Raw genomic sequence first — 27524 nt, forward strand, 5'->3', positions numbered from 1 at the left:
GATATCGAGCAAGAAATTTAGTACATTTTATCATAATTTCGATATCGAAATTATTTTTCGATTCGATAGCTCATTCGATCACGAATGCGGTAATTTGGCCCCAGCATTAAGTACACTGAGTGAATGGAATGTTTCGTGTGGACGTAGTGTGAACGGAAATGGTTCTCTTCACTAGGAGGTACAAGATCATTCACTTTAGAACCCCTAGACTGAATGGAATAAGTCTTGAGATTAGAGATAGTGAAAAGTATCTTGGCATCATTCTAGATAAAAGATTATCCTGGAATTTGAACATTCAGAAAAGGATTAACAAGGCCATCAATTCTTGCAAGAGGGCAATTGAAACTGACTGGAGTATTGGGCCGAAGGGTATCAATTGGATATTCAAAGCAGTTGTTAAACCCATTCTGTTCTATGGATTACTAGTGTGGTGAAACACCTTGGAGGATGCTACTTACCGGAAGGCCGTTGAACGAGTTCTAAGGACTATTGCTATACTGATTACATACGCTGTAAAGTCTACCTCCTCTAAGGCCCTTTTTACTATTATAAACTGGCTACCAGTTGATTTGATGGTGACACAAATTGCTCTCAATTCTGTTGTGAGACTGAATGCTGGCTGCTCGTGGTCTCGTAAGGACCTTAAGCATCCGAATTACTATCGACACATCCATAGCAATGACGATTACTGCATGGCAAAACCATTTTTTTGGCATGAATTTCCATTTTATAATCCCGAACATGGATATATGGCTGCGCGGACTCCAACCCCTGACCATGTCTAAAAGGGGTGATAGGGTCGGTGTAGTTTTCTTACCTAAGTTATGAACTGCTTTTCAGGCGGAAATTACTGCTATAAAACATGCATGCAATTGGCTGATGAGGTATTATCGAATATCTGGAGAAATATATTCCATATAATTCCATTGTGAGCAAATAAGGCCAATGTCTCCTTTATTACAGGACTCTGTATAATTGGAGCACATGCTAGAAGACTGGCTGTACGGTATAATGATTACTGTAGAAGCTGGCGAAACGAAGGAGAGGAGGAGACTGTATCCCATCTATTCTGCCAATGACCGGCTCTGACAAACAGGAGGGAACGTATGCTAGAAACTCCATGCCTATCGTATTAAGATGATCTATCAAGGATGAATCTAAGACGCATCCACTTCTTCATCAGAGAATCTGGTTGGTTCACCTTGGAAACAACAGACGTATTAGAAATATTCTGTTTACTTCTTGGCTATAACATCAGTTTTGAATGAACCCAAGTGAGGTTGCCAATGGACTAAATTTAGATTTTTTAAACATTTTAATTAAAAAAGACTTACATTATTATTGACTTAATAAAGAACAACAATTGAAGCCAAAATTTGTCTAAAGAAAGAACTACGATTGAAACTAAAATTTGACTTGAGAAAGTTCTAAGATTGAAGCTAAAACTTGACTTAAGAAAGAACAACAATTGAAGCCAATTTGACTAAAGAAAGAACTACGATTGAAGCTAAATTTGACTTGAGAAAGTACAATGATTGATGTTAAAATTTGACTTAAGAAAGAACAACAATTGAAGCCAAAATTTTACTAAATAAAGAACTACGATTGAAACTAAAATTTGACATACGAAATAACTACTATTAAGCTTAAATTTTACTTAGGAAGAAACTGCGATTGAAGCTAAAATTTTACTTGAGAAAGAACTACAAATGAAGCTAAAATTTTACTTGAGAAAGCATTACAAATGAAGCTAAAATTTTGACTTAAGAAAGAACTAAGATTGAAGATAAAATTTGTCTTAAGAAAGGACTACGATTAAAACTAAAATTTTACTTAAGAAAGAACTATGATGGAAGACTAAATTTGACTTAAGAAAGAAAATACTATGGTTGAAGCTAAAATTTGATTTAAGAAAGAACTACGATTGAAGATAAATTTTGACTTAAAACAGAACTACGATTGAAACTAAAACTTGACTTGAGATAGAACTAAGATTGAAGCTAAAACTTGACTTGAGAAAGAACTAAAATTGAAGCAAAAATTTTACTTAAGAAAGAACTACAATTGAAGCTTAAATTTTACTTGAGAAAGAACTACTATTGAAGCGAAAATTTGGCTTAAGAAAGAACTACGATTCAAGCTGAAAGTTGACGTAAGAAAGAACTACGATTGAAGCTAAAATTTTACTTGAGAAAGAACTACAAATGAATCGAAAATTTAAATTAAGAAACAACTGCAAATGAATCGAAAATTTTACTCAAGAAAGAATTACGATTGACGATAAAATTCACTTGAGAAAGAACTACGTTTGAAGCCAAAATTTTACTTAAGAAAGAACTACGATTGAAGCTAAAATCTGTTTCAAGAAAGAACTACAAATCAAGATTATATTTGACTTAAAAAAGAACTACGATTGAAGCTAAAATTCGTGTTAATAAAGACCAAAGATTGAAGCTAAAATGTGATTTTGACAAAAACTTGGTACAGCAGCCTTACACAATTGCTATTTCTCTCAATTCGCCCAAAAATTATTCCTGATATCTGGAAAGTTTTTCATATAGTAGCTCCTACTATATTAAGGTAGTAGGTTATGTGGAGATTGTAATGCATATTTTAAATGTTTATTATATTTGCATATTTTTTTATTGACAACAAAAACAGATTGTTTTAAAATAGATGATGAATGAACTTAACTGTTCTGGAGTTTTTTTAACTGCAAATTTTTAAAATGTTTAGATTAATGTAATAATGACTAAGGAAGAATGATAAAAATGCATAAATAATAAAGAAATTATAGTAAAAAGAATAATCAATTTCAAATAAAATAAAAGCGTGTTAAATTAGAGTTAATTAAAAAAAAAAAAAAAAACAGACAGACTGACAAAAAAAACAATTAAGAGAGCTATATTCGGCTGTGCCGAATCTTATATACCCTTCATCAAATTATACTTCAAAATAAAAATTTTAAATATTTTTAGGTAAACAAAATTTATTTTTTTTCCCAAAGTTATTTTTTCAATTTTTAGAACACAATTTTATAGAATTGTTTATTGAATATTTAGCGAAAAAAAAATAGAATTAAAAAACATATATACCCTTCTCACAAATCTGAAGAGTATAAAAACAAAATTGTTAATAAATGAAAATGGAATGTTAAAAATAAAAACAGTGTATAAAAGAAGAAATATATAAATAAAAATTAAAAGAAATCAAATGGTAGAAGTAACATGTTAGTAAATGGAGTATTTATAATAGCTTTAATTAGTAACAAGAACTATTACGAACTTTTTAGAGTGATTGAACGCCATTTTAATGAAACATTGTAACAATTTTCAATAGTTTCTAAAAATTAAATATTTGATGTGAAATTTAAACATCTTAGAAACCTGGATCCCCGTTAAAAAACTTTATTTATTCCATAAAAACAAAAATATCAAAAACATGTAACAAATATTAATACTATTTAAAAAATTTCTTTAAAAAAAGTAATAAATATATGGGCAAAAACTTAAAAAAAAAAAATTATGAAACCGACTTAACTCTATAAATAATTTTGTGTCATTGACACTACTAGCAACAGAATTGCAAAATTTTAGAATCCATAGACCTTGGATTCTGAAATTTAGAGATTCCTAAAGTTGAACAATATAAAAAAATTACTTTTTTTTAATTTTTTAAATTGGTTTATCACAAATTTCCACCTTTATATTGTTAATTGATTAATAACAATATAAAGGTGGAAATTTGAAATCCTGTAGAAAGTTATTTGGTTATAAATTTTGAAGGCAACATTTTATTTAGTCCGCTTAACAAAGTTAGAAGCAAAGGCAACTGTTAAAAACTTATACAATTAATTATCTTTCAAATATATGCAAATTTACTAAAATTTTAACATAATTTTGTTTTGGCCCATATGTATAAAAAATTTACCTTATCTCAATTTTTCTTTCTCTTCTTCGCCCCAGCCGATGAAGAACTTGCAGATGAATTTTTCGATTTTCTTTTACCCACTAATTCCTCACTATTTCCATCATCATCTTCCTGTTTGCCTGTCTTCACTTCACGATTCACTTTATAGGCCGCTGTCATGCGTTTAATATTCTCTTTGTGTATAATGTCATGATTAACAATACGATGTGGATAATCAGTGCCTAAAACACAACCATATTTACGCTGGTCAGCCAGGGAAACCTTCCAAGGTTCATAAATGGCACCTGCCGGATACTTGGCCAGCTCGGGAACATATTTACGTATGTAGGTGCCAGTTGGATCAGTTTTCTTGCCAAATGCCACTGGACTATAAACACGAAAGTATTGATGGAAAAATGCAGAAGCTGACAGCCACATCCAATTGCCGGCATTAAGAGCCCAATCTTGATCGAGTAAAAGTTCTTCGAAAACTTTTTGACCCTCTTCCCAAGAGATCCACAGATCACCGCGTGTCAGGAAACAGGCCACAGCATGTCTGGCTAAATGGTGAATCCAACCTTCCTGCCTCAGCTGGCGCATAATGGCATCAATGAAGGGATAACCAGTGCGAGCAAATGTCCAAGCCTCTAAATGTTGGTCATTGGTTTGCCAGGGTATTTGTAGGCAAAAGGAATTACCCATCATGCGATCAAAGTTGGGTTCATAAGCAGCAGCAGTGTAGTAGAATTCACGCCACATTAATTGACCCATTAAAGAAACGGGTGGCTTGGAATGTTTAGTTTGGCGCTTTAACACATTTTGTAATTGTTGGTAAAACAGTCTAGAACTTAAACAGCCAAATTTTAGGTAGGGACTTAATACTGTAGTACTGGGCTCCAATGAATTGGGATGAGTTTTAGGTTTTTCAAAAGCTGCCACCCAAGCTTCATCAGCTAACGAGGATGACAAACGTTTTAAGGCCTCAGTTTCACCTAAAAATGTAATAAAGTTTAAATTAATATCATATTAATCAATGAAATACTACCTCCAGGAAACTTTAAAGGTCCCAAGTCTTCAGGCTTCTTTACTAAATCCTCCAAAGCCGGCACACAATAACAATTTTCATCTTTTTCTTCCCAAGAATCCTTTGAAGGAAAAGAACAATTCAAACTTTCTGGTTTATCTTCGGGTTTAGGCACTTTTAATTTCTCCACTAGGGACAAGAACTTCTGATAAGTCAAGGGCGCTTTACCCAGATTCTTTTGTATGACCACCTGGGGATTGTACACAGTGTGCGAGCAATATGTTAGTACTTCTACTTTAAACTGTTTAGCCAAATCTTGAATTTCTTTGTCGCATTTAATACTATAAGGCTCTATATCTTCTTCATATGATAAAAGCTGTGTTTGCCATTCCTCAAACAGACGAGGAAACACATTCTGGGGATTTCCTCGAACTACATACAATTGTGAGTTTAAGGTCTTTAGTTGTTGATGTAAATCTTGGAGAGATTGTTGCAGGAAACGCCAACGATTTGCTCCCACCTTTAGCCACTGTATTATACCGGGATCTAATATGAATATAGGCCGTACACAATATTTTTCCGGCTCCTTTTGGGCCTTATCGAAAACTCTTTTTAAAGCCGGATTATCATGCACACGTAAACCTTTACGGAACCAATGAATTAAAGTACACTTTTCCGACATTATTTTAACCGATAACGTTACTTTTAATACGATTTGAAAATATTACAAGAATTTGCGAAATCACTCCGAAAAATAAAGTAGAACAGCTGATTGTGAGACGTGTTTAATGAGTAATTTGCCGCTCATCAAGTGCTAACGAAACACAGCTGCTAGGTTTTGTAGTGTTGTAAAGTGATTTTTAAAGAAGTACTAGTTATTTATAACGGTTTTTTAGATTCATTATTATTGATTTTTAGTTAAAAATGAATTATTGTTGACATTGCTTATAGAAATATTTATATTAACCATTATATTATTAAATGTATAAATAAATTGTTCGATTATTTCGGTTATGGTATTTTTGCTTATTTGAGTAACGATATTTTAGCATTAAAGGTATATGAGCTGAAAAGGTAGTATGGGTAACGGTAGCCAACCTTGATAATAAAGATGAGAACTAAATTTGATGTTTACGAAAAAAAAATTTTTTAACTTTTTTTTCAAAATAATTATGTATTTTAATTTTTTTTTAAATTTAGTTAGTGAAAAAAATGTATACAAACAAATTTTGCTTAAAAAATATTTTTCCCGATTTTTACCCATAGTAGGTCCGATTTACTGTGGTGTTGTGCACGACGTTGCAAATGTTTTTGAAATATCGATCATTAGATATCCATATTGCCTATATTAATGACTTAGTAATCCAGATATACATAGTTAAAAAAATTGGTCAAAAATAGAAGTTGTCCTGGGTTTTTCCTTGTATCTCAGTCATTTGTGGGCCGATTTTACGATTTTAAATAGCAACCGAAGAGGGTTTATAGCGGATATATCTATGAATGAATCATGTATGTAAGTTATTTGAGGGCTAGGGAAAGTTGATTTCAAACATACAGACAGACATCACTATATCGACTAAGTCATCTATAAAGATCCAGAAAAAATATATTCTTTGTGGGGTCGCAATTTAAAAATGTAGAAATTACAAACGGAGTTTGTAAGGATAGGTACTGAAAAAACTCTACACTTGAGAGGAAGAGAAATAGAAGAGAAAAAACAAAATATCATGATTGACTTCACTTCCAATTCTTTTATATTAATAAACTTAATTAATTTTAATTATTTAAATATTAGGAATTAAAAATAGCACCCCATTAATTTAATTTTCACTAGTTTGGCATTTCAACGTTTACCAACACTGTTTTTATTTGTTTACCTATAAAATACACGTCAGTTTACTCTCAGCAATTGTCAGAATTTTTGACATTTATTTTTTTTAGAGAATTTTTTCATTTAGTTGTTTTTGCGCGACCGATGAAATATAACACGTTCATATACTCCACACACAAAAGCCAGCAAAAATCTAAATAATTTATAAAATTTTCTTTATTTTCTTAAGAAATTGTTTAAATATATTTTTGTACAACGAAATGAATTAATGTGCAAAAAGAATTGTGAAAAATAACAAAGAAATTCAGTGATTTTTCTGTTCGTAATACGAAAAGAAATATGAAGTGAAAGCATAAATGCCAAGAGTGAGAGAGTAAAGTGCCAAAAAGCAAATGAAAAAAAATTGCAATGAGCTTAAAAATAAAAAGTCAATAGGAAAAATCAAATAATTAATTAATGTTTTCTGTTTAGTAGAGAGTGCAAAAAAAGAAGAATAGTTATTATTTTGTAAAAAAAATAAAATGCGGTTAAATTTACATTTGACTCATTGGAGTTTGCTGTTTATAACATTAATTTCGAGGTAAAATTGCTAATGATAATATTGAAGAAGAGGAAGAAAACGCAGACTATGCAATAATTATTATGTTGTTGTTGCTGTAGTTTCATTCTCTCTCTTTTTTGAACTCTTATTAATTGTCATGTTGTTGTTGGTATTTAACCATGGAAAATAATTTGTATTTCTTGTTTTGCAGTTGCTTCCTGTTTTATGTTGTTGCCTCTGAGAATGCAAAATATGTAACAACAAAACATCTGAGAGACGCCTCAGTGGCGTCCAATGCCCACATACCTCCTACCCATCCATCTACTGCAACGTCATCAACAACAGCAGCAACAAATACGCCAACATTACAATCTGCCGGTGTAACAAATGCACCTGCAGCAGGTGATCAAAGAAACGATGATAAAAATGCTCTAAATGAGGACAAAAATGATAAAATTCTACCCAATTATAAAAAAGTGAAGAAATTGATATCTGAACAACAACCCGCATCTTTGCAAAATGATGATATTGCTTCAACAACTGAGCCCTCCCCGCCAGAAGCTCACATTTTATCTACGCCATCTGTAATGACTAGTGTTGAACATTCGGAAATGACTGATGAAATAATCAAGTCTAGTAGTGATAGTGTATTTGATGGTGATGACGATGATAATAATATTAATAGTAATAGTGTAGATAATAAAAATGTATTCAATACAATTGATACAACAGATTCAGAAAATGTAAAAGCAAATAATGAAATTCATTCATCAATTGAGGAGCCAACTGATACAAATTCACCACAACAAGTGCCTGACGTGGAACAACCAGCTGAACAGGGAATAATAATACAGCAACACGTACAAGATGACAATGCTGATATGGCAAATGGGTAAGTTTATGACCACACAGAGATTAGTTAAGCATGATAGTCACTTCATTTTAGCGATAACATGCTGAGTACTGAGATGTATAATAAACAAATACCTATGAATGTAAATTTAAATGATTTGGCGAATTATTGTACTAGAGATTTTATAAACAAATATTTGTTATTTATTTTTAAAATATAAAAATAGTTTAATAGTGTACTTGTATAACATGCTGAATAGCTTAGAAATTCTTTAGAGTATTAATCAGTTAGGTATTTCGATAAATGTTATTCATTTATACGCAAGAAACTAGAATTTTCTTTGAAATATCAGCAAAAAGATGGGAGGTATATTGATTTTGTTATTCCATTTGTAATTTTGGTCTTTGGTCCTCAAAAGTATATATATTCTGGTTCCTTAGAAAATTCTAAGACGATTTAACTATATCCCGCTTTTGAATGCAAAATGGGCCTAAAAGGAGGGACCTAGAAGGATGAAAATCTCCCCAAATATTCTCTGTTCAGAAATGTTTGGTATTAACCAAACCGAAAAAAACATGTTGATGAAAATGTCCGTCCGCCGTTAAAAATAAATAAAACACGATAGGGCCTAAAGCAGTAGAACTTAGAAACTTATTTATCGAAAAATAATTATAATAGGTTAAACGTTTTGAATCAAAATATATTAAAACTTTGTTTGGACTTGCCACTATACATATTTTGTTCCCGATAAAATTTAATTGCATGAATCTAACAAGATGAAATTTACCAAGGATATTTTCTAATTATAAACTAGTAAAGCTACACTTCCGCATACACCGTAATCGGCACCGAAAACGAAATTCCATACATTTGCACCGAAAAAATGTTCTGAAACGAACTTTTTTTCGGTCTAAATGTATGGAATTTCGTTTTCGGTGCCGATTACGGTGTATGCGGAAACGTAGCTTAAGAGAGCAATATTCTGCTGTGCCGAATCTTATATTCCCTTCACCAAATTATACTTCAAAATATTTATATTTTTTTTCCGAAGTTTTTTTTTTTGAAAAAAAAAATTTCGAATTGTTTTTTTAAATTTTAAAATTTCTTTTTGTTCTTTCAATTTTTTTTTTAAATATTTAGCGAAAAAAAAATCGGGAAAAACTATATTTTTTCCGATTTTGACCCATTGTAGGTCCAACTTAAAATGGACTTACACATCTGCTCAAAATAATAGATACACCAAAATTTATTTTTTAAAAACGAAAAAAAATAATGGTATATTGTAAAATTATAAAAAAAATTCAGTCGATTTTTATTTATAGTTAAAAGGAGAGTAAAAAACAAAAACAAAATATTTCATAATTAATAATAAATATTATAAAGTAAATTAAATTTCGAAAAATTTGGTGCTCATAATAATAGATACATTTTTAAAAATTCTTATTAAACAAAAGCTAATAAATTTTATCTTAAAAAAATTAGTTTATTATTAAAGTAAAGCTAGTATCCAGTATATCCACCTTTGTTTTGTAAAACTTTCTCCACTCTTCTGGGCATACTGGATATCAAGTTCTGACACTTCTCCAATGGAATCTCGTACCATATTTTTTGCGTTTTCTCCCATAAATCGTCTTTATTTTTGAAAACTTCCTTCGAAAGCCTTATCTTTAATTCACTCCACAAGTTTTCTATTGGGTTTAAATCAGGGGATTGGCTGGGCCAGCTTAAAACAGGTACGTTATTCTCCAAGAACCAGTTTTTAACTAATCTTGAACTATGTTTTGGGTCGTTGTCCTGCTGGAATGTCCATATTAATGGCATATTTTCCGATGCATATGGAAGCATTACGTTTTCCAATATGTCTCTATACCCACTAGCATTCATGGTATCTTCTATTCGGAATATCGGACCAACACCATTCCATGAAAAGCAACCCCAAACCATTATGTTTCCCCCGCCATGTTTTACCGTCTTTTTTGTAAATTTAACGTGGAATTCTTTTCCTTTTGGTCGGCGTACATTTCTTTGGCAGTCGTTTCCAAACAAATTTATTTTTGTTTCGTCGCTCCATAAAATATTTCTCCATTTTTTTTCGCCTTCACACCCGGACCATTGTAAGTGCTCTTTAGCAAATTCTAATCTTGTCTTTATATTTTTTTGGCGCATTAGTGGCACTTTTCTGGCAATTCTTCCCGGCAATTTAGCTTGTAAAAGACGACGACGAACTGTTTGTGGACTGATTTCGTTACATAGCTCCGCAGAAATAGCTTTCGATGATATGAAAGGGTCTTTTTTAACCATAAGGACGATCCGCCTATCTGTTTCTGGACTGGTTTTCTTTGGTCTACCGCGAGTTTCTCTTTTTTGTTTTTTAGATAAAGCATTTTGGACAAAATGTAAAGATCTTCCTATGCTCTTTGCTATTTCCCGTAATGATTTTCCTTGATTTCTCATCGTTTGAACAATTTTTTTCTCATCTTCGGTACAATGATGATTTCGTCCCATTTTCTTCAAAAGAGTCCTATTTTTTATAAAATTGTTGCTAAAATTTAAATTATACTTACTGTTTCACGTAAATAGGAACAAAAAATTGCACAAAAAAAAAATTGTATATAAACAAATTACTGATGTGTATCTATTTTTATGAGCAAATAATTTTTTGTAATTCAAATAAATTCGTTTTTAAAAATCAACATGAAAGCAAATAGTTGCCAGATTTTTGACTGACATGACATTGCCAGATAGAAATTTTAATAATATGATGTATTCTTAACGCTTGCGAGGAAATTTTCAATGTTACCGCCATTTAAATTTTTTCCAATTAGGTGTATCTATTATTTTGAGCAGATGTGTATATACGTCGTTGCAAAGGTCTTTGAAATATCTATCATTAGATATCCATTTTGTCTATATTAATGACTTAGTAATCCAGATATAATTCAAAAATCGAAGTTGTCCTGGTTTTTTCCTTAAATCTCAGCCATTTGTGAACCGATTTTCTCGATATAGCGAAATAGCAACCGAGCCGGAAGAATTACTGAGATATTGATGTATGAATCGTGTATGTAAGTTATTTTTGTGGACTTCGGAAAGTTGATTTCAACAGACGGACAGACTGACGGACATGGCTTATTCGACTCCGCTATCTATAAGGATCCAGAATATATATACTTTATGGGGTCGGAAAATTATATTATGGAAATTACAAACGGAATCACAAACTTATATATACCCTTCTCACGATGGTGAAGGGTAGACAAAGGTTTTATACAAAAAGTATAAAAATTGGGGGTGGGTATATAACATTCATCCATGTAATACCCTTCACCATGACTGGTAATATATAAGTTTGTCATTGCGTTTGTAATTTTTTATTTGCGACCCCATACTTTATATGAATTCTGGATCGTTATAGATAGCGGAGTCGATATATCCATAACCGCATGTCTGTTTATATAAACTTTCCGAAATTCCCAAATATTACGGTTCCGTTGCCATCTAAAATCGATAAAATCTGCCCAAAATGTCTGAGATATAAGCAAAAACCAATTCTACCATGACCACCAAATTTTTTTTTATTTACGAGATGTTATCCTATGACTAACGATATATATAAGAAACATATGCTAGTGTAATGGATGTAGAAGGACAAAAACCTTTTGTATTGAAAAAAATTTACAGAAAATTTCAAAGTCTAATGACCGAGTTTAGTAAACAAAATTGCAATTTGATTTGAAAAACAATTCTATCAACAAAGCTAATTTTATCATTTGGACTTTTTATCATATTCATGATTAATATTTTAATTTCAACTTACTCTACTTTAAGGCTATAAAAAGTCAAGTACAAAGGCTCAATACACTTTGTTTAACATTTCACAATAATGGATCATTTTATGTTTTAAATTAAAAATAAATTTTTATCAAAATACTTTTAATACAAATTCTATATTACAAATATTTCTAAAAATAGGCAAAGTATTATCAGCTAAACATTATGGAGAGTAAAGCACAATTAGATACTAACAATTGGTAGGCGTAATTTAAATATCAACATAGATGACAACTATATAGGTAACTGAGAGCCAAAAACTTAAGTCTGTTGTCAAGTACCGTACCTAATTCATGACAATACATTGCCATGTATTTAGTTATTGTGTGAAAAGAGATTTTGCTTAGTTTTTTATATTGAAATTTCACTCTACTTCCTTTCCATGCATTTATTCTATGGGTTTAAATGCAAATACTCGAAAGAATTAATTCTTAATTCCATTTTTGAAATCAAAATAAATTGAATGTCTTAACCAATACGTTAATGAATTCATTCTGAATTAATTCATAGGCCTAATTCCATTATACTTGAAAAAATGTATTGAATTCATGGCTTTGAGAATTCATTCCTTATAGAATTAATTCCTTACTGAACACTAAATTTTTTTTAAAGTCAAGATTTGAATTAACAAAAATTTAATTATTCAAAGGTTCAGTGAATTCTGTTATGAATTAAGTCTATTATAATCAATTCAATGATGAATGAATTCTATTTAAATAAATGCATTTGAATGAAGCTAAAGAATTAGATGTTGGTAATGACTGGCTGGCATTCTTCAAGTAGAATTAATTAATTTCAAGCTCTGTTTAAATATTATTGAAATGGAGAGTGAAACTTAATTAGAAGGCGTTTTTAAAATAAACTAATTATCAAAAGAACCAAACAAATATTAAAATTTTACTAAATTCTATTAAACTGCTACATAAATTCAGTTGTCTCTTTGTCCCTTATTTAAGTTGACATTTCTTATTTGCTAATACACTTAATATTTCTATACAAATCTTTTAATTTATAACAATATTTTGCTTTCTCTATTTGAAAAATCATTGATGCTTAAGCTTGCGACAAAATAATTGATTTTTTAAATTCAATGGATGTATTAGGATTTTTTTTGTTTGTTGTTTTTGTTTAATACTCTTAAACTATATATTTTAGTTGGCATTTTAGTTTGTATTTTGCGACCAATATTGTTAAACATTGTTTGCATAATTTTGCCAACTAATAAATTATTGGATAAATACGTTGGAGTTGCGAGATTGAGCGAGTATTATTATTATTATTAGTTGGCAGTTGTTGTAAGTTGGGAGGGAGATTTTACCAGAAGGCATAATTGTCATAAACAATCCTACAGCGCCAGTCCGTGCGCTAGTGTCAGTCGTCAGTGTTGTCTCGCTATTGCTATTGTTGTTGTTGTTGTATTCATTTTCAACCTACATAAAGGCCATGTCAAAACACAACATAATTATTTTCAATACAATTTCACTCAATGAAAAATGTTTATTCCAAGGATCTGCCTTTAAGAAAAGTGCGTTGGTGTGGCTGAGTCGGCGGCGGCGGCGGTTTCGCTTTTTAAACAACTTACAATATATATATTTTTTTTGTATGCATTGTTTTCATAGCCACAACAACTGACTATTTTCTTTTTAACAATGAATTTTTTTTAAATGAAAAACTAAATAATACTAAAAACCGCGCCACCTTGCCAGCATAGAAAATTGGAAAGTAAAAAAGTCTAATAAAAATCACACGCTTTAGTAAAGGTGGCGTAGGTTGATCTCATATAATCATAACACTATATACTGCTTTAGTGATCCCCGTAGTAGTATCAAACGTAAACCTGACCCACACCAATGATGTGCTAATATTGTTGCAGTTTGTAGCGTTTTATTATTCGTTTTTTTTTTTTTTTTGATTATTATTTCTTGGCTCATTTTGCATTTGCTTTGGGTTATTGCGCAAAATAGCAATAGCAACAACAACAACAACCGAAACAGCTACAAAATTATACAAATTTAACATAAATTTCAATTATTTATTGAATTTAAATCTTAAAGAGATTTAAAAAAATACAATTGGAAAACATGCAATTTTTCTTTGTATCAACAAATAGATATTTTTTTCTTAAGGTTTCACCGAATTTTTTAATTCGGCGGAAGCTTAAAAATAATTTTGATATAAAGTTTAAAAATATATTGAAATAAGAGATTATTGTTTGCTTGCTTTAAAATATGGAACTTATTTATTAGGATCTGATTTTAGTTTAGATTTCTTAAACACATTCTAAAGCTACGTTTCCGCATACACCGTAATCGACACCGAAAACGAAATTCCATACATTTGCACTGAAAAATGTTCGTTTCAGAAATTGGTAACGAAACTGCACCGATCAGTAACGAAAAACCTGTCATTTGGGGCCGAAACGAAAACAACTTCAAGTATGTTGTTTTCGGTGCTGTAGGAACGAAATTATTTTAATTATTTTTTATTTAAAATTTAAAGAAAATCAAAATGAATAAAAAAAATTAATTTTCTTTATTGGAAGAGGAAAAAATAATAGATTTTGTCAAAAATGATAAAATTCTATTTAATGTGCGACATACAAAATTAAAAAAATAATTTCGTTTCTGTTTTAAGCCGCAAGGCACCCAACTGAATCGAAAACAATTCAGAAACGAGACGGTGACGAACACCAACGTTTTTCAGTTTCAGTTTTCGTTGTCGGCGCCAATTACGGTCTATGAGGAAACCCAGCTTAACAGTAATCATTCATAGTTTAAACTACAAAACTAAGAGTTAAGTTAACATTGGTTTAGATAAGTTGAACTTAACTGGTTGCTAGCAGGAGTTTAACTAATCTAAATCTAGCTCTAAACTGAAATTAAATTTGCTTTTCCAATAGTTTAAAATTTTAACAAAAAAATTAGGCCCTAATTTTGTAAATCACGCCACCAAAGTGATATTTATATAGAAAGCAAAAACAAAATTTCAAAAATTTAAAAATTTTTTTTTGTTTTATATACAAAATTTTCAAATTATGAAAGGCAAACCAACGCTTGAATTTTGGTGCGTTTGTTCTGTTAAGAATTTGTATATAAAACAAAAACAAATTTTTCAAATTTTTGAAATTTTGTTTACTTTGTGACGTGATTTACAAAATTAGGGCCTTAGTTTAGATTCGTTTAACTTAACTGATTGCTAAACGGAGTTTAGATAAAGTTTAACACATGTTTATTTATCCTTTAAATCATGAACACAAATTATCAAGTGTAAGGTTAATTAATCGGTTAGTTAGTTAAGGTTTACAGGAATTTTATTTGACTGAATTAAATTATATTCAACTCCAAATGTATCTGGTTTAAACTACAAAACAAGGTTTAGTTAACATTGTTTTGGGTTCGTTTAACTGATTGTTATACCAAGTTTAGCTTAGCAAAATCTAGCTCTAAAGCAAGTTAAACGCATGAAACGTTTTTTATTAAAGTTTCGATTAAAGAGTTTCATTTTGTAATTTATTTTCAAGTTTTTAAATTTTTTGAAATTTATGAATATTTTTTTTTAAATCTTTAAGTTCGAAATTGGAAAACGTAAGAAATTGTTCTCAAATAAAACTAAAATAATTTTTTTAAGAATAGTCATTATTAAAGATTAGTTTAACAGCATTCAAAATTTTTCGAACATAAGTTCGAATTTAATTTCGAGTTTTCGAAGATAATAATGCATTGTCATCAGGTTTATGCATGATATAGAGTTTTCGAATTTTCAAATTTCATATCGAAATTTCGAAATCATGATGACAATGCATTATTATGTTCGAAAAATTTTGAATACTAATCTTTAATCATGACTATTCTTAAAAAAAATTATTTTAGTATTATTTGAAGACAATTTCTTACATTTTCCAATTTCGAACTTAAAGATTTAAAAAAAAATTTTCATAAATTTCAAAAAATTCAAAAACTTGAAAATAAATTATAAATGAAACTCTTTAATCGAAACTTTAATATAAAACGTTTCATGTGTTTAACTTGATTTATAGCTAGATTTTGCTAAGCTGAACTTGGTATAGCATCAGATGTATGTAAAATGTCAGCCTATTCGGGTTACGAGAACTGGTACAAAAATCACGTAAAAATTTTGACATAAACAAATAAACATTGCAAAAGCTTAAATACTATTTCATTCAATATTTTTCGACATTCGGCCGTACCGCCAATAATACAAGTATTATTTATTTTTTTTTTGTCTCAACAATATTACGTTTTATGCATTTATTAAACCCTTAAGCCACCCATAAAGTGTTGTTTGTATGTCTCTCTATCGATCGTTCTGTCTGTCTGCTTGCCTGCCTATCTATTGGTTTGTCTGTCTGTATATTTAAAATATATTGTTTTTTTTTTGTTTTGTTTGTAATAATAATTTCTTCTCTCTTTCAATTAAATAAACGTACATATTTATAAATGCATTTTAAGGAGGGAAAATCACTTTTGATCTCATTGTCATGGGAAATGTCATGATCCAAAGACATTATTTAATGTGTGGCATGACGTTTTTTTTCAAAACTCAAAGTGTAAATACAAATAAAATAGCAACAAGAAAAAACTATGAATATTTATTATGAAATTAATTCAGTTTTGGCATAATGCAAAACAAAAATAGATATAGTAGATACAAATTAGGAAGACAACAAAAAATTAAATGCAAAAACCGGTAGTCTGTTAGGAAAATGTTTAAAATTGAAGAGATTTTGATTGTAATAAGCTAATTTGAATTGTACAATAATTGGAGGGGAGGTACTCTTAGTAGGATAAGCTGAAAGATTGGTAAATTTAATTTAAAAATTTACTTTGCAAGAGTTTGAAACAATTTTTGAAGCATTTTTTTAGTTCCAAAACCGCATGGGAAGTATATTAACCGCTACTGATAAATGCTGAATAATTTTGACTTTTAGTGTTTTCAAATTGTAATTTTCTTGAGCAAAGAGCTGACTTCGTCGTATGGATAATGATCAGTGTTGAATGATCACTAAAAACGTCTACCCAACAAATGATGGAGTGGCATTTGTATTGGCCGGTCTATGTTGTTCCAATTACTTAGTTTCTTCTAAGACAAAAGTATTTTCTTCGAAAAAACAATGTTCGCGCATCTTGCACGATCAAAGTTTATTGCGTTCGGATTGTCCGTTCAATGTTTCTATAATGACACGGTTATAAGAAACGAAAAAATGTTCTTGTTTTTGACTTGTCTTAAAGTTTAGAGATGACCCCTACTTATGCAAAGCATTGTGTTGGAACTAGGAAAATAGGTTATGTATGGGAGGGAGGAAAGAGGGAGTAGTGTTTGTGGACATTCTATTTGAACTTTCTAATATTGAAAATGACAGGAAACACTTCAGCGGGTAGTTTGTTCCACATACGTACAGTACGGCTAAAGAACGAATTTTTCCCTGTAGTATGTTGTGCGGTTCATTGGCAAATCGACAACAAAGGGATGTGCTATTGATGAAAAACGTGTATTACGTAAAAATCTGCGGGTATCAGGAACAAGTTTCCTAATTTCATCAGAAGAGTGAATCGCAGCCCACATTGTTACTGTGCTCCAGCGAATCAATAGTGTTGGATACTCTAATGTCACCAATAATAACCTTCGCCCTCTCCTGTACGAGGTCGAGAAGCTCCGGCCCATACATGAGAGTTGTATTTCTTTTTGGGTCGGATATAGGTGGTGTTTAGACCAGTGGACATCACATTGTATTCTCATGTCCAGAAAATCAAGAGCGTCTGATTCAAAAAAATTTAATGAATATGACTGGAAAATGTTGCTGTCATCTGCAAAAGCATAGATATGTTTGACGTAAAAGGCCGTTTAGAAAAATATGAGGAAGAACGGAGCATTGCGGTCGTTGAATGAATATGACTGGAAAATGTTGCTGTCATCTGCAAAAGCATAGATATGGTTGGAAGTTTGACGTAAAATGTCGTTTAGAAAAATTGGGAATAGGGTAGGAGAAAGAACGGAGCCTTGCGGTCGTTAAGTAAATTGTAGGACTCCAAATATTTTACCAGATAGTAGTTACAAATTCCCATTTGGCGGTAATTTTCAGGTTTATTAGTCTCTCCCTTTTTAGGAATTGACATGTCATTAGCATTCTTCCAACATACAGGAAATACGCCGGCACGGTATGAAATGCTGAAAAGGTTAGCTAATGGACGAGCGAACGTCGAAGATTTATTTACGTTGAGATCAGAATATTTTTGGCATAGTCACTAATACTCTTTCGAGTTCGGGCAGTGGTTGATCACTTTCCGGCAAGTGATAATTACTTGCGAATAATTCAGCTAAAAGGTTAGCTTTATTGTCCGGGTTAGTGAATGTTTGGTCATCCTTGAAAAGAGTCGGAAATGCTGAAAAGGTTAGCTAATGGACGAGCGAACGTCGAAGATTTATTTACGTTGAGATCAGAATATTTTTGGCATAGTCACTAATACTCTTTCGAGTTCGGGCAGTGGTTGATCACTTTCCGGCAAGTGATAATTACTTGCGAATAATTCAGCTAAAAGGTTAGCTTTATTGTCCGGGTTAGTGAATGTTTGGTCATCCTTGAAAAGAGTCGGAATTGAGGAACTAGCATTATCCTTTTCTCTTTCAACGAATGGCCAAAAGCTTTTACTACCCCGGGGAGAAATAAGAACATTAGTACGAAGGCGTTCTGGATGCTTCCTCTCTAGGTGTGATTGCTATTTTGCACGTCGAATATTTCTTTGATGGAATGAAAGTCTTCATTCCCAACATAATTATTTTCTCATCCATTTTCGCCATTGCAATGACGTTATTGTCTGGGAAAGTTTCCAATTAAAATGACGAAAGAATTTGTTGGAAGCCAAACGAGCCTTTTCGTAGATAAAAATTTAACGTTTCGTAGCTGTTTGTGAAACATTGCAAAGTTCCGAGAGCGAAAACGAGGCGGAAATGGTGTAGAGATCCGAATTACCGAGAGGTGCAAGAACATCCACTTTATACTTTTCAGGGTGTGAGGTGAGAAAAATGTCACGAGTGTTATGTTGGTGCCCTTCAACACATGAAATGGGTATTGGTTCATTCATTAATTACGCATGGTGATTGTGCGCGGCGAATAGCTCAACATATTGTCCTTCTGTAGTCGTGTGGCCAGAGTGGCGAAGCCAAGAAGAGTTGTGAACATTGAAATCACCAGCAATTACAATTTCACTGCTCGGACAACTCTCAAGAATCTTCAATATGGAATTGAAAAGGGCATCGATGCTTGATAGTGTAATATCCCTTCCTGCATTTGGACTTCTATAAAGAAACCCGAAGTGCAAATAGTGTGCCCTGATTTTGAATTTAACGAAGAGACAGTTAAATTTTGCCTAATAATTGCTGACACTGTTACACAGCTTCATCAACACACATTGCAATGCCCCGATGGAAATTGAAAAGCGATAGAATATGAAAATCCTGCTGATCAGCATTCTCAGATGACTGGGTTTCACATAAGGCGAAAACATCCGGCCGATCTTCTTAGCATACCAGCTACATAAATCAAAAAATTAAAAACCAAATCACGGAACCTCTCTTTGGAACCTCTTGGGGTGTGAACAGAGACAATAGTAGAGACATAAAAGTTGATTGGTGGCTCGTTTGTCTATAACTATTGTGGAACATAATCATGAGAATACCAGGATGTTGTCGGTTTGGCAACATAATGTGTTGTTGGCCAGCTAGGTTCTGTTGGCTTGATTCTTTGCTATTTATCGCAATCAAATTCTAATGCTGAATTCCCTTCCACGACAAATTCGAATAGGCTTTCGACGCCTGAAAACATTTAATCAAATGGCTGTCTGCGAAGCCATTAATGACTACAGATCATAGCCACCAGAAGCCGTGCATAATCGGTTATGTACCTGTAAAAAATACGAACCTCAAAGAAGTTCATAAACTTTATCAAATAAGAACAAAAGAGAAAACATAGAAAATTCGAAACATGTTATTATTCATGTTCTCTTTATGGCGACCACCACTATAGATTTCTGTAAGGAAAATGAGGAAGGTTATAGTACACTCTCCCTTACAGGAGACATGATTTGTTTATGGAGAGCTTTGTTTGTTTTATGTTGCCCCTTATAGTATATAATACCACTATATCCACTGCTAAACATCCGAACGACCTTTACCTTCTTATAGGTATCCGGAACTCTCCTCCACCAAATTCCAAATAGAGTTTTTTTTTTGTAATCCACCATGTAATAAAGTATAAATTATAGGTTAACAAAACGAAAGCATGTGGAAAAAGCAAATATGAAGCCAAACATTAATCCAATGAGAGAGAGAGATGTAAAACTCTCCAAGGCAGTGAAAAAAGAGCGGCTTGATTAATTCGAACAATTTTATGTAGAATAATCGAATAAATGTTCATATATATTTAAATTTATTAAATTGCTTAAAATTTTTCATAATTCCAAATTTAAATAAGTAATAATGACTCACAAAAATTGTATTGCTTCTGAAATTCGACAAATAACTAAAGACAAAGGGACTTTCGATCACTGTAGATGAGTGTTCCGATAGCTCCTTCTATAAATATATAAATATTACTACAAGATGTTACAATTCTAAAAACAAATCTTTCAAAATTTTCAACTTAGGACTTGAACCAATGAAAATAAAAGGTACGGAATAAAATATTTGTTATTTAGCTGGCGAAATATTAAAAGAATCGCAATTAATAATCAAAATATTAACTTAGATTAAAGAGGAGTTGAATGTGATGGAAAATGATTTTGAAACGGTCGTCGAAAGTGATATTGAGGATGACATTTATAATGATTACATTGAAATAGATGAAGGCCATGATCTTAAAATATATGTATATTAGTGATGCTAGTGAATGACAAACACAAATATTACAAACTAAAGTTTTGTTGCAAGAAAAGCATGGAGTTCGTCGTATACATGATTTTGAACATCGTTGAACATCTTTGTCGAACATGGTAATAAACTTTTTGCGTATTTGTAAATGAGTCAATCATGCGCTGCCTGACTTCAAATTAGCCTCATTCACTGACGATATCAAACTTTGATATCAAACTTTGGACAGATACCCTTTATTGTGTAATTCCCCAATACCACTTTATTAAGCAACGATTCGAACCTTGATAGAGCTTGATGTATAATACAATTTGTTATAAATAATTTAGAAATAGTGAATAATTAATTTACTAAAGAATTAGTTACTCAATTTAAACCCCGAATTAATGAACGACATAAAAATGTTCTTAATACGTTTATATTGTATTTGAATTCAGGATCATGTCCAACTAGCTTAAATTTGTTAAAGCATAGCTATGCATAGCTCCAAAACGGTAACTAAACGGTATCAATACTTGAATTGTTAACTTTAACGTTATTTTTTGTTTTTCTTTAACAATAAAATATTAAAAAACCGAAATCAAAACTTCATTATTTACTTTATTAAAAAAATTTTAATTATTCGAATAATTAGATTAATTTTAAACGTGTGATCGAATTATTCGAACAAGTTAAAATCTCTTATTCGAATTATTCGTTTTATTCGAATAAGAGAAAAATCGAATAATTCGATTACCCTAGATATAACCCAAGAAGTATGCACTCCTCAATAGGGATTTCTATATTTTCATTGATCGATAATTTGGTTCGACTTATAGCATAAAATTCGCGAGATATAATCAAACTGATATTTTAAATTTGAGCTAAAATTCTAGTGTTACCAAGTGAAAAACAAATGGTTTTTCTCATTGTTAAAAACTTTTAAACTGACCTTTACATTTATTTCAACACCTGTGTGACATTTTCGTGTTAAACAATTATTTGTGTTCCAATAAGGTAAATTAAACCGAAATATGTATGTAGTATAAGAAAAAGGAATTTATTTTTCTGGCATTTACTCAAAACTATGTGCGTGATCTTTTAGAATTGTTTACACAGTGCTGTCAAAGTCATGACCACTAAAAATTGTCTAAAATATTTGGGCTTTTGTTTATATGCCATGTTATTCTTTTTTGTTCCATAGTCCCTCATTAAGAATTTATTTCGTTGTTTATAATTTTTCTTTTTTGACAAAAATACACGTGCCTTTAATTACTTGTTGTGTGTTCTGTTATTGTTGTAAGGAATTCTATTTTTAAAAATAAAAATTCTTATTTATATGAATGTTTCTTTATGGGTGAGTTTTAGTATCTTTGTTGTTTAACTAAAGTGATTTGAAATATAAATATTTTCAATCATTTTTTTCTCTGCCAACTAGTATAACATCCGCTGATTTTATTTTAAACTGTTGTATTGTTATTGTTAAAGCTGCTGCTGTTAAAATATTAGAATTATTTTTGCTAGAATTTCTTATCAACGCAACGCACTTGAACTGCTTGCTGTAAATACAAGTATTTAATCTTTTGTTTATTTATCACTTGAGAATGGGAAATTTAGAAAATTCAAACAATTTAAGTGAATATATTTCAATATTTTTTTTGTTGTTGAAGATTTTCAAAGTCAATGTCGTGTTTTTATTTCAAAACATCGTTTAAAGAATTAATAATATTATTAATGGGTTTTTATTTATTTGTTTTGTTGTTACAATTACTATTAATGAAATTGTTGATTTGGAAATATTTTGTTGTTGTATTAAACTAATTTGAGCATAAAAATATGACATTTAGCTTTAAAGGGGGATTTGAATCAATTTTAAGTTGTGATGATTCACAAATTGAGGAAGTGATGAATGACTTCTGTCAAAAATAATTTCAATAAATACATAATAACCAGGGCAAATTTAAATACGCACAAAAATGTTAAAAATGAGCAAGTAGAAAAGCTTAAATAAAACTGGAAAATATGCAAACAAATATATGAAAAAAATCATGAATATTCATAGGAAGAGAGAGCGTTCTGCTTCCATCGAAACAAATAGTAGTCGGACGGGCCAAGGTCTGGACTATAAAGCGGCTGAGTCAAAACTTCCCAACCACTTCAGTCTAAATAGTTTTTAATAGGTATTGCAACATGTGGCCGAGCGTTGTTATGATGGTATATTACAGTTTCATGTCTGGCAGCATATTCTGGGCGTTTTTCGGCCAATGCTCGTTTCAAACGTATCAGTTGTGTTCGGTACAGGTTCCCTGTGATGATCTGCTACCACCAAATACAGAGAATTACCCTAGCGCCATGGATATCTGGCTTTGGTGTCGAATCGGCTGGTTAGTCGGGCTTCAATGGATAAAGTTTTAATCGCATGTAATATTTTGGTGCAAAATTTTTTTTTTTTTAGCTTTCAAGCATCTTTTCGGACATGCAAAGTCAACTTTCAAGGTCTCTCGACTTCAATTCGTATGGTACCCAATTTGTCTGCTTCTGGATAAATCCTGCTGCTCGCAAACGTTTTGAAATTGATGCTTGAGTAGATCCCAATGATTTTGCTAGCTCTTGTTCAGTTTCACAACAACAAAAAATAATTACCATAGCGCTATGGATATTTGTCTTTGGTGTCGAATCGGCTGGTTAGTCGGGCATCAAGAGATCCTGATCTCCTACGCTTCGGGTTTTCGTATTATTTTCATTTATAGCTCTCAAGCAGTATTTCGGACATACCAAATAGTCTTTCAAGGTTTCTCGGCTTCTTATCCTATGGTACCCAATTTCCCTGCTTTTAAAGAAATCCTGCTGCTTGCAAACGTTTTGAAATTGTTCTTTGAGGAGCTCCAAATGATTTTGCAAAAACTTGTTGAGTATGACAACAATCTTCATAGAGTAATGCCTCCGATTCTTGGTCTTCAAACTTTTTGGCTTGCTTAGGCGATCTTTGTCTTCCGTGTCAAAATCACAATTTCTCGAAACCGATGGAACACATTCACCACAAGCTTTGGTGAGCAATCGGTGTGTTTTAGCGTCACTTTTTTTTCAAATTAAAGAAGTAAAGCAAAACTTCCCACATATGACGCTTTGTTGGCACAAAATTCGACATTTTCGAAGCAAAAAAAGACCGTTGTTGTTTGCACATTTTGTGTGCTCTTCAACTCTCGTTTAAGAAGAGCCCAATGTCTCTTAGTTCCAGGCAGTTTGGAGGATTTGCCACATTATTGTTCTTGTACCACTTAAGACCTTGCTTACTTATGAATGGAAGCATCCTCTTTTGTAAACATTCCTTGATGTAAATTTCAGTATTTGTAGAGCCCTGCAAATTGCTTGCCTTACCAAGAACTTTTTGGAAACAATTTTTTTGCTTTTGGGTCCTTAACTTTTCTACAACATTCCCTCGAGCATCATTAACATAAAAATATTAACCCGGAAGCTGCGAAAAATTTTCCAAAATCCATTATCCGACTTCCTGTCAGGAACTTTTTGGGACTTGTATGTTTTTAAACCTGCATTGGTTTTAAGTTTTCGTATCAAATAGTTCGAGTTCTGACCTAACCGGGCTGTTTTCCTATCGGATGTGTTGGGAGCTCTTTTGAAAATGCTTTCTATTTATTGGCTTTAGAAACATCATGTGGACCATTCCTTCTACCTGAACTAGGTTTTATATCAACGGACAAGTTCTCACGATATTGTTTCAAAACATTAGAACCAGTTTGATGGCAGATGATTGTTTGGCCAACTTTTTGTAGGACCAAGTTGTGGACAAGTTTTTTTTGGACTTTGGTAAAAACTCATTTTCATAATAGTTCATAATAACTTTTATTTACCAATAAACATATTTTTTTAAAGCAAAATTATAAATGCATAAATATAATTAAATACAAATTATCATTTCCTTAACAATTTCTAACAAATTCATATTTTAAAATTCACTGCTACAAAAAATCCCCTATTTATAAAGATTTACCAAAGACATTATTTGCAAAAAGAAAGGAAGACCCCTGAAAAAAACTTTTCTTTTTTATGAGAAAAAACATAAAATATTTCAAAATTAATGTTTATAATTGCAATTATGCCATCAATCATGTAGATTTTAAATGTCGTTAAATAAAAGGAAAAACAAATTCAAACAAATTGGCATTAATTTTTTTATAGCACAAAACTAAATACAAAAAAACACAACCAACAATCTCTAAAAGTATTTTTTTTGTAGTTGCTTTGTTTTGACGCATGCATATTAAATTACTTCAATGTACTAATAGAGTCTAAAGTGGAAGTAAAATAAATACCGCTCAAAACAATCGATGACGGTCTATTTTTAAGGTAAATTGAAAGTAAATATTGAATAATATTGATTGTTAAACATTGAATGACCTTGAACTTTAAATGAATAACTTTGTATTGAAAAGTATTTTTAGTGAAATAATGTTTGTTGTGAAGAATTGTTGAAATCTCACACAAGAATTAATGTTGAATCGATACAATTCTCTTTTAACTAATGATTCTGTTCGAAAACTCTTAGTTGTATCGAAAGCGATATTTTGAGAGCGAAACCGATCCGAACATTATATTGAGCCTAACCTAAAAGTAACTGAATCTGCTTGGCGGACTTTTGTTCAATTATATATTTTCAAATCTGTTGATAAATTGCATCAGTGATCAATCAATTATCCTGGCAAAGATCAGATTGCTGGATCTTGCAAAGTGTTATCAATTGTTTCACAAACATTTTGGCATTAATATCTTTTTTTGAAAGATTGAATACTTACAAAACTTTTATCATCTTACTTTGTATAAGGAGTGATATCGAAAAAACCTTAATACACGTTTTTCCTTAAAACTTTTAACCCAAATATTATTTGATTTTTAATTTTTTGATCAAGTTACCTTTGAAAAGTATGTCAGTTATTATGTTTAATGTCAATTATGTTCATTTGTTGTTAATCTGATTAAAATTAGTGACGAGAAAAAAGTGCGTACTAAAATTATTAAATATTTTCATTGTTTTTTTTGCAAGATTGAGCACTTACAAAACTTTTATTATATTACTTTGATATCATTGCTTTGTATTATTGCTTATGTAGCTTAGATATTTAGAAATTGTAGTTTTTCTGAAGACGGGAACTGTATCAACTTCGATGAGAGAAGTCTCATTATTATAAATCAGTATGTTCTAAACACGTTATGCAGTCCAGTTGCAAACAGTATTCAATTATGGTTAAAAGAAAGGATCTTGCTCTATTTTTTCTGTCGGATTTTATAAAACAGAAATATACTTCTAATCTTAAAAATTTAAACCGATTAGTCAGATATCTGTTCATTCAACTCGGAGCTCCTCATTACTATGATCAGATTCTTGGGTATTACAAATTATTGTTCCAATATAATTTTCCCCCTATCTTTCTTTTGGTTCTGAGTTCTATCTGATCCTCATGACGAAGATCTGCTTATTATATTACAAATATTTGATATAACATATTTTCCCCTATCTCATTACCTCCTATTGCTTTCTGTCTGATTACCCCATTATTTCCATTGTGTTGTCACGGATTTAACAACAATATAACAACATGCTTAATGAATTAAAATAACACCTCAACACTTTCCATACTAAGGATAAGTGGTATTTTTATTGATTGGCATTTATTTTGTACCCCCCTCCTACAAATCTGCAATGTTATAATACATATGAACTAGCTTTTTTGTTGTTCCACCTTTCTTCTATAGTATGTACCAGGGGGGGTGGTTCCAGTTCATCCTCATTTGTTTTGCATATTTCCAATTTATTAAAAATGTTGCTCTTACAAACACCCACATTTGTTGTAAAGCTAAAATAAATCAATCAATATTGCTTAAATTTGTATATGTACCATCTTACAAACTATTACGATGGATATGGCGCGAAAAACAGCAACAACTAAATCTATTAATATTAGTATTGTATATAAATTGCTTATGTTGGGGGGGACATCATTTTTAACACTCAACTTTAATGTACTACACTGCTACTACAGCGATTCGTTTGAATTTGCCATTTATAAACTATATTCAATCACAGGCAATAGATAAGTTATAAATGATGTGGCAAAGAATAAATGGAACGAAGGAGATTTGTATTTGAAGATTGATCTTTTACACCCAGGATTTTTTTTTTTTTCAAAAAACGAACACAAACTGCGAAGCGTTTTGCTTGTCTGCAGAAACACCCAGAGTCTCTGGCAGGAATCGAACCCGCAACCCCTGGATTGATAGTCCAGCACACTATCGTCTAGTCTATCGGGGCACCCTAGGATTAGGATTGAAGATAAGTGATAATAAATATTTCGAATAACCGGGAGATGATGAATTTATTAATTGACCAGGAGATTCACTCTAATCCAATTATATCTTCCTTAAATAGTGACCGACTTAAGTACACTTTCCAGTTAAACTGGCATGCGATGATCAATCAGTCTTATTGGCGTAGATCTGATTGGTTCTCAAACATATTGACCTGAATCCCTTTTTTTTCAAAATGTTATCCTTTCTAATTATAAAGCTTACTTGATATCATTGTAGAAATAATACAAATCATTAAGGCGAATATCATCCAATCCATATGCTTATGTCAAAAATATGGTTGTAATTCGTC

General features: G+C 31.3%; 2 protein-coding genes across 3 annotated transcripts in view; one reads left to right on the forward strand and one right to left on the reverse strand.

The window, feature by feature from the left end:
* Positions 1–3519: 3519 nt before the first annotated feature.
* phr6-4 ((6-4)-photolyase) lies at positions 3520–5636 on the reverse strand. The gene is made up of 2 exons (XM_065499883.1): positions 4955–5636; positions 3520–4901 (listed from the first exon to the last, which is right to left on the reverse strand). Exons 1-2 carry the CDS (start codon positions 5613–5615, stop codon positions 3937–3939), a joined length of 1626 nt encoding a protein of 541 aa, XP_065355955.1. The 5' UTR covers positions 5616–5636; the 3' UTR covers positions 3520–3936.
* A 1260-nt stretch (positions 5637–6896) lies between these two features.
* Positions 6897–27524, forward strand: part of LOC135951040 (SUN domain-containing ossification factor) — a 114385-nt gene continuing 93757 nt past the window's right edge. The window contains exons 1-2 of one of the 2 annotated variants that reach the window (XM_065500599.1): positions 6897–7344; positions 7517–8197. In XM_065500599.1, the coding sequence (XP_065356671.1) occupies positions 7286–7344; positions 7517–8197 (740 nt within the window). In that variant the 5' untranslated portion in view covers positions 6897–7285. The remainder of the gene's footprint in view (positions 7345–7516; positions 8198–27524) is intronic. The other variant, XM_065500598.1, reaches the window with a different exon arrangement.

Source organism: Calliphora vicina, chromosome 2, assembly GCF_958450345.1.
Source record: "Calliphora vicina chromosome 2, idCalVici1.1, whole genome shotgun sequence".
Lineage (NCBI taxonomy): Eukaryota > Metazoa > Arthropoda > Insecta > Diptera > Calliphoridae > Calliphora > Calliphora vicina.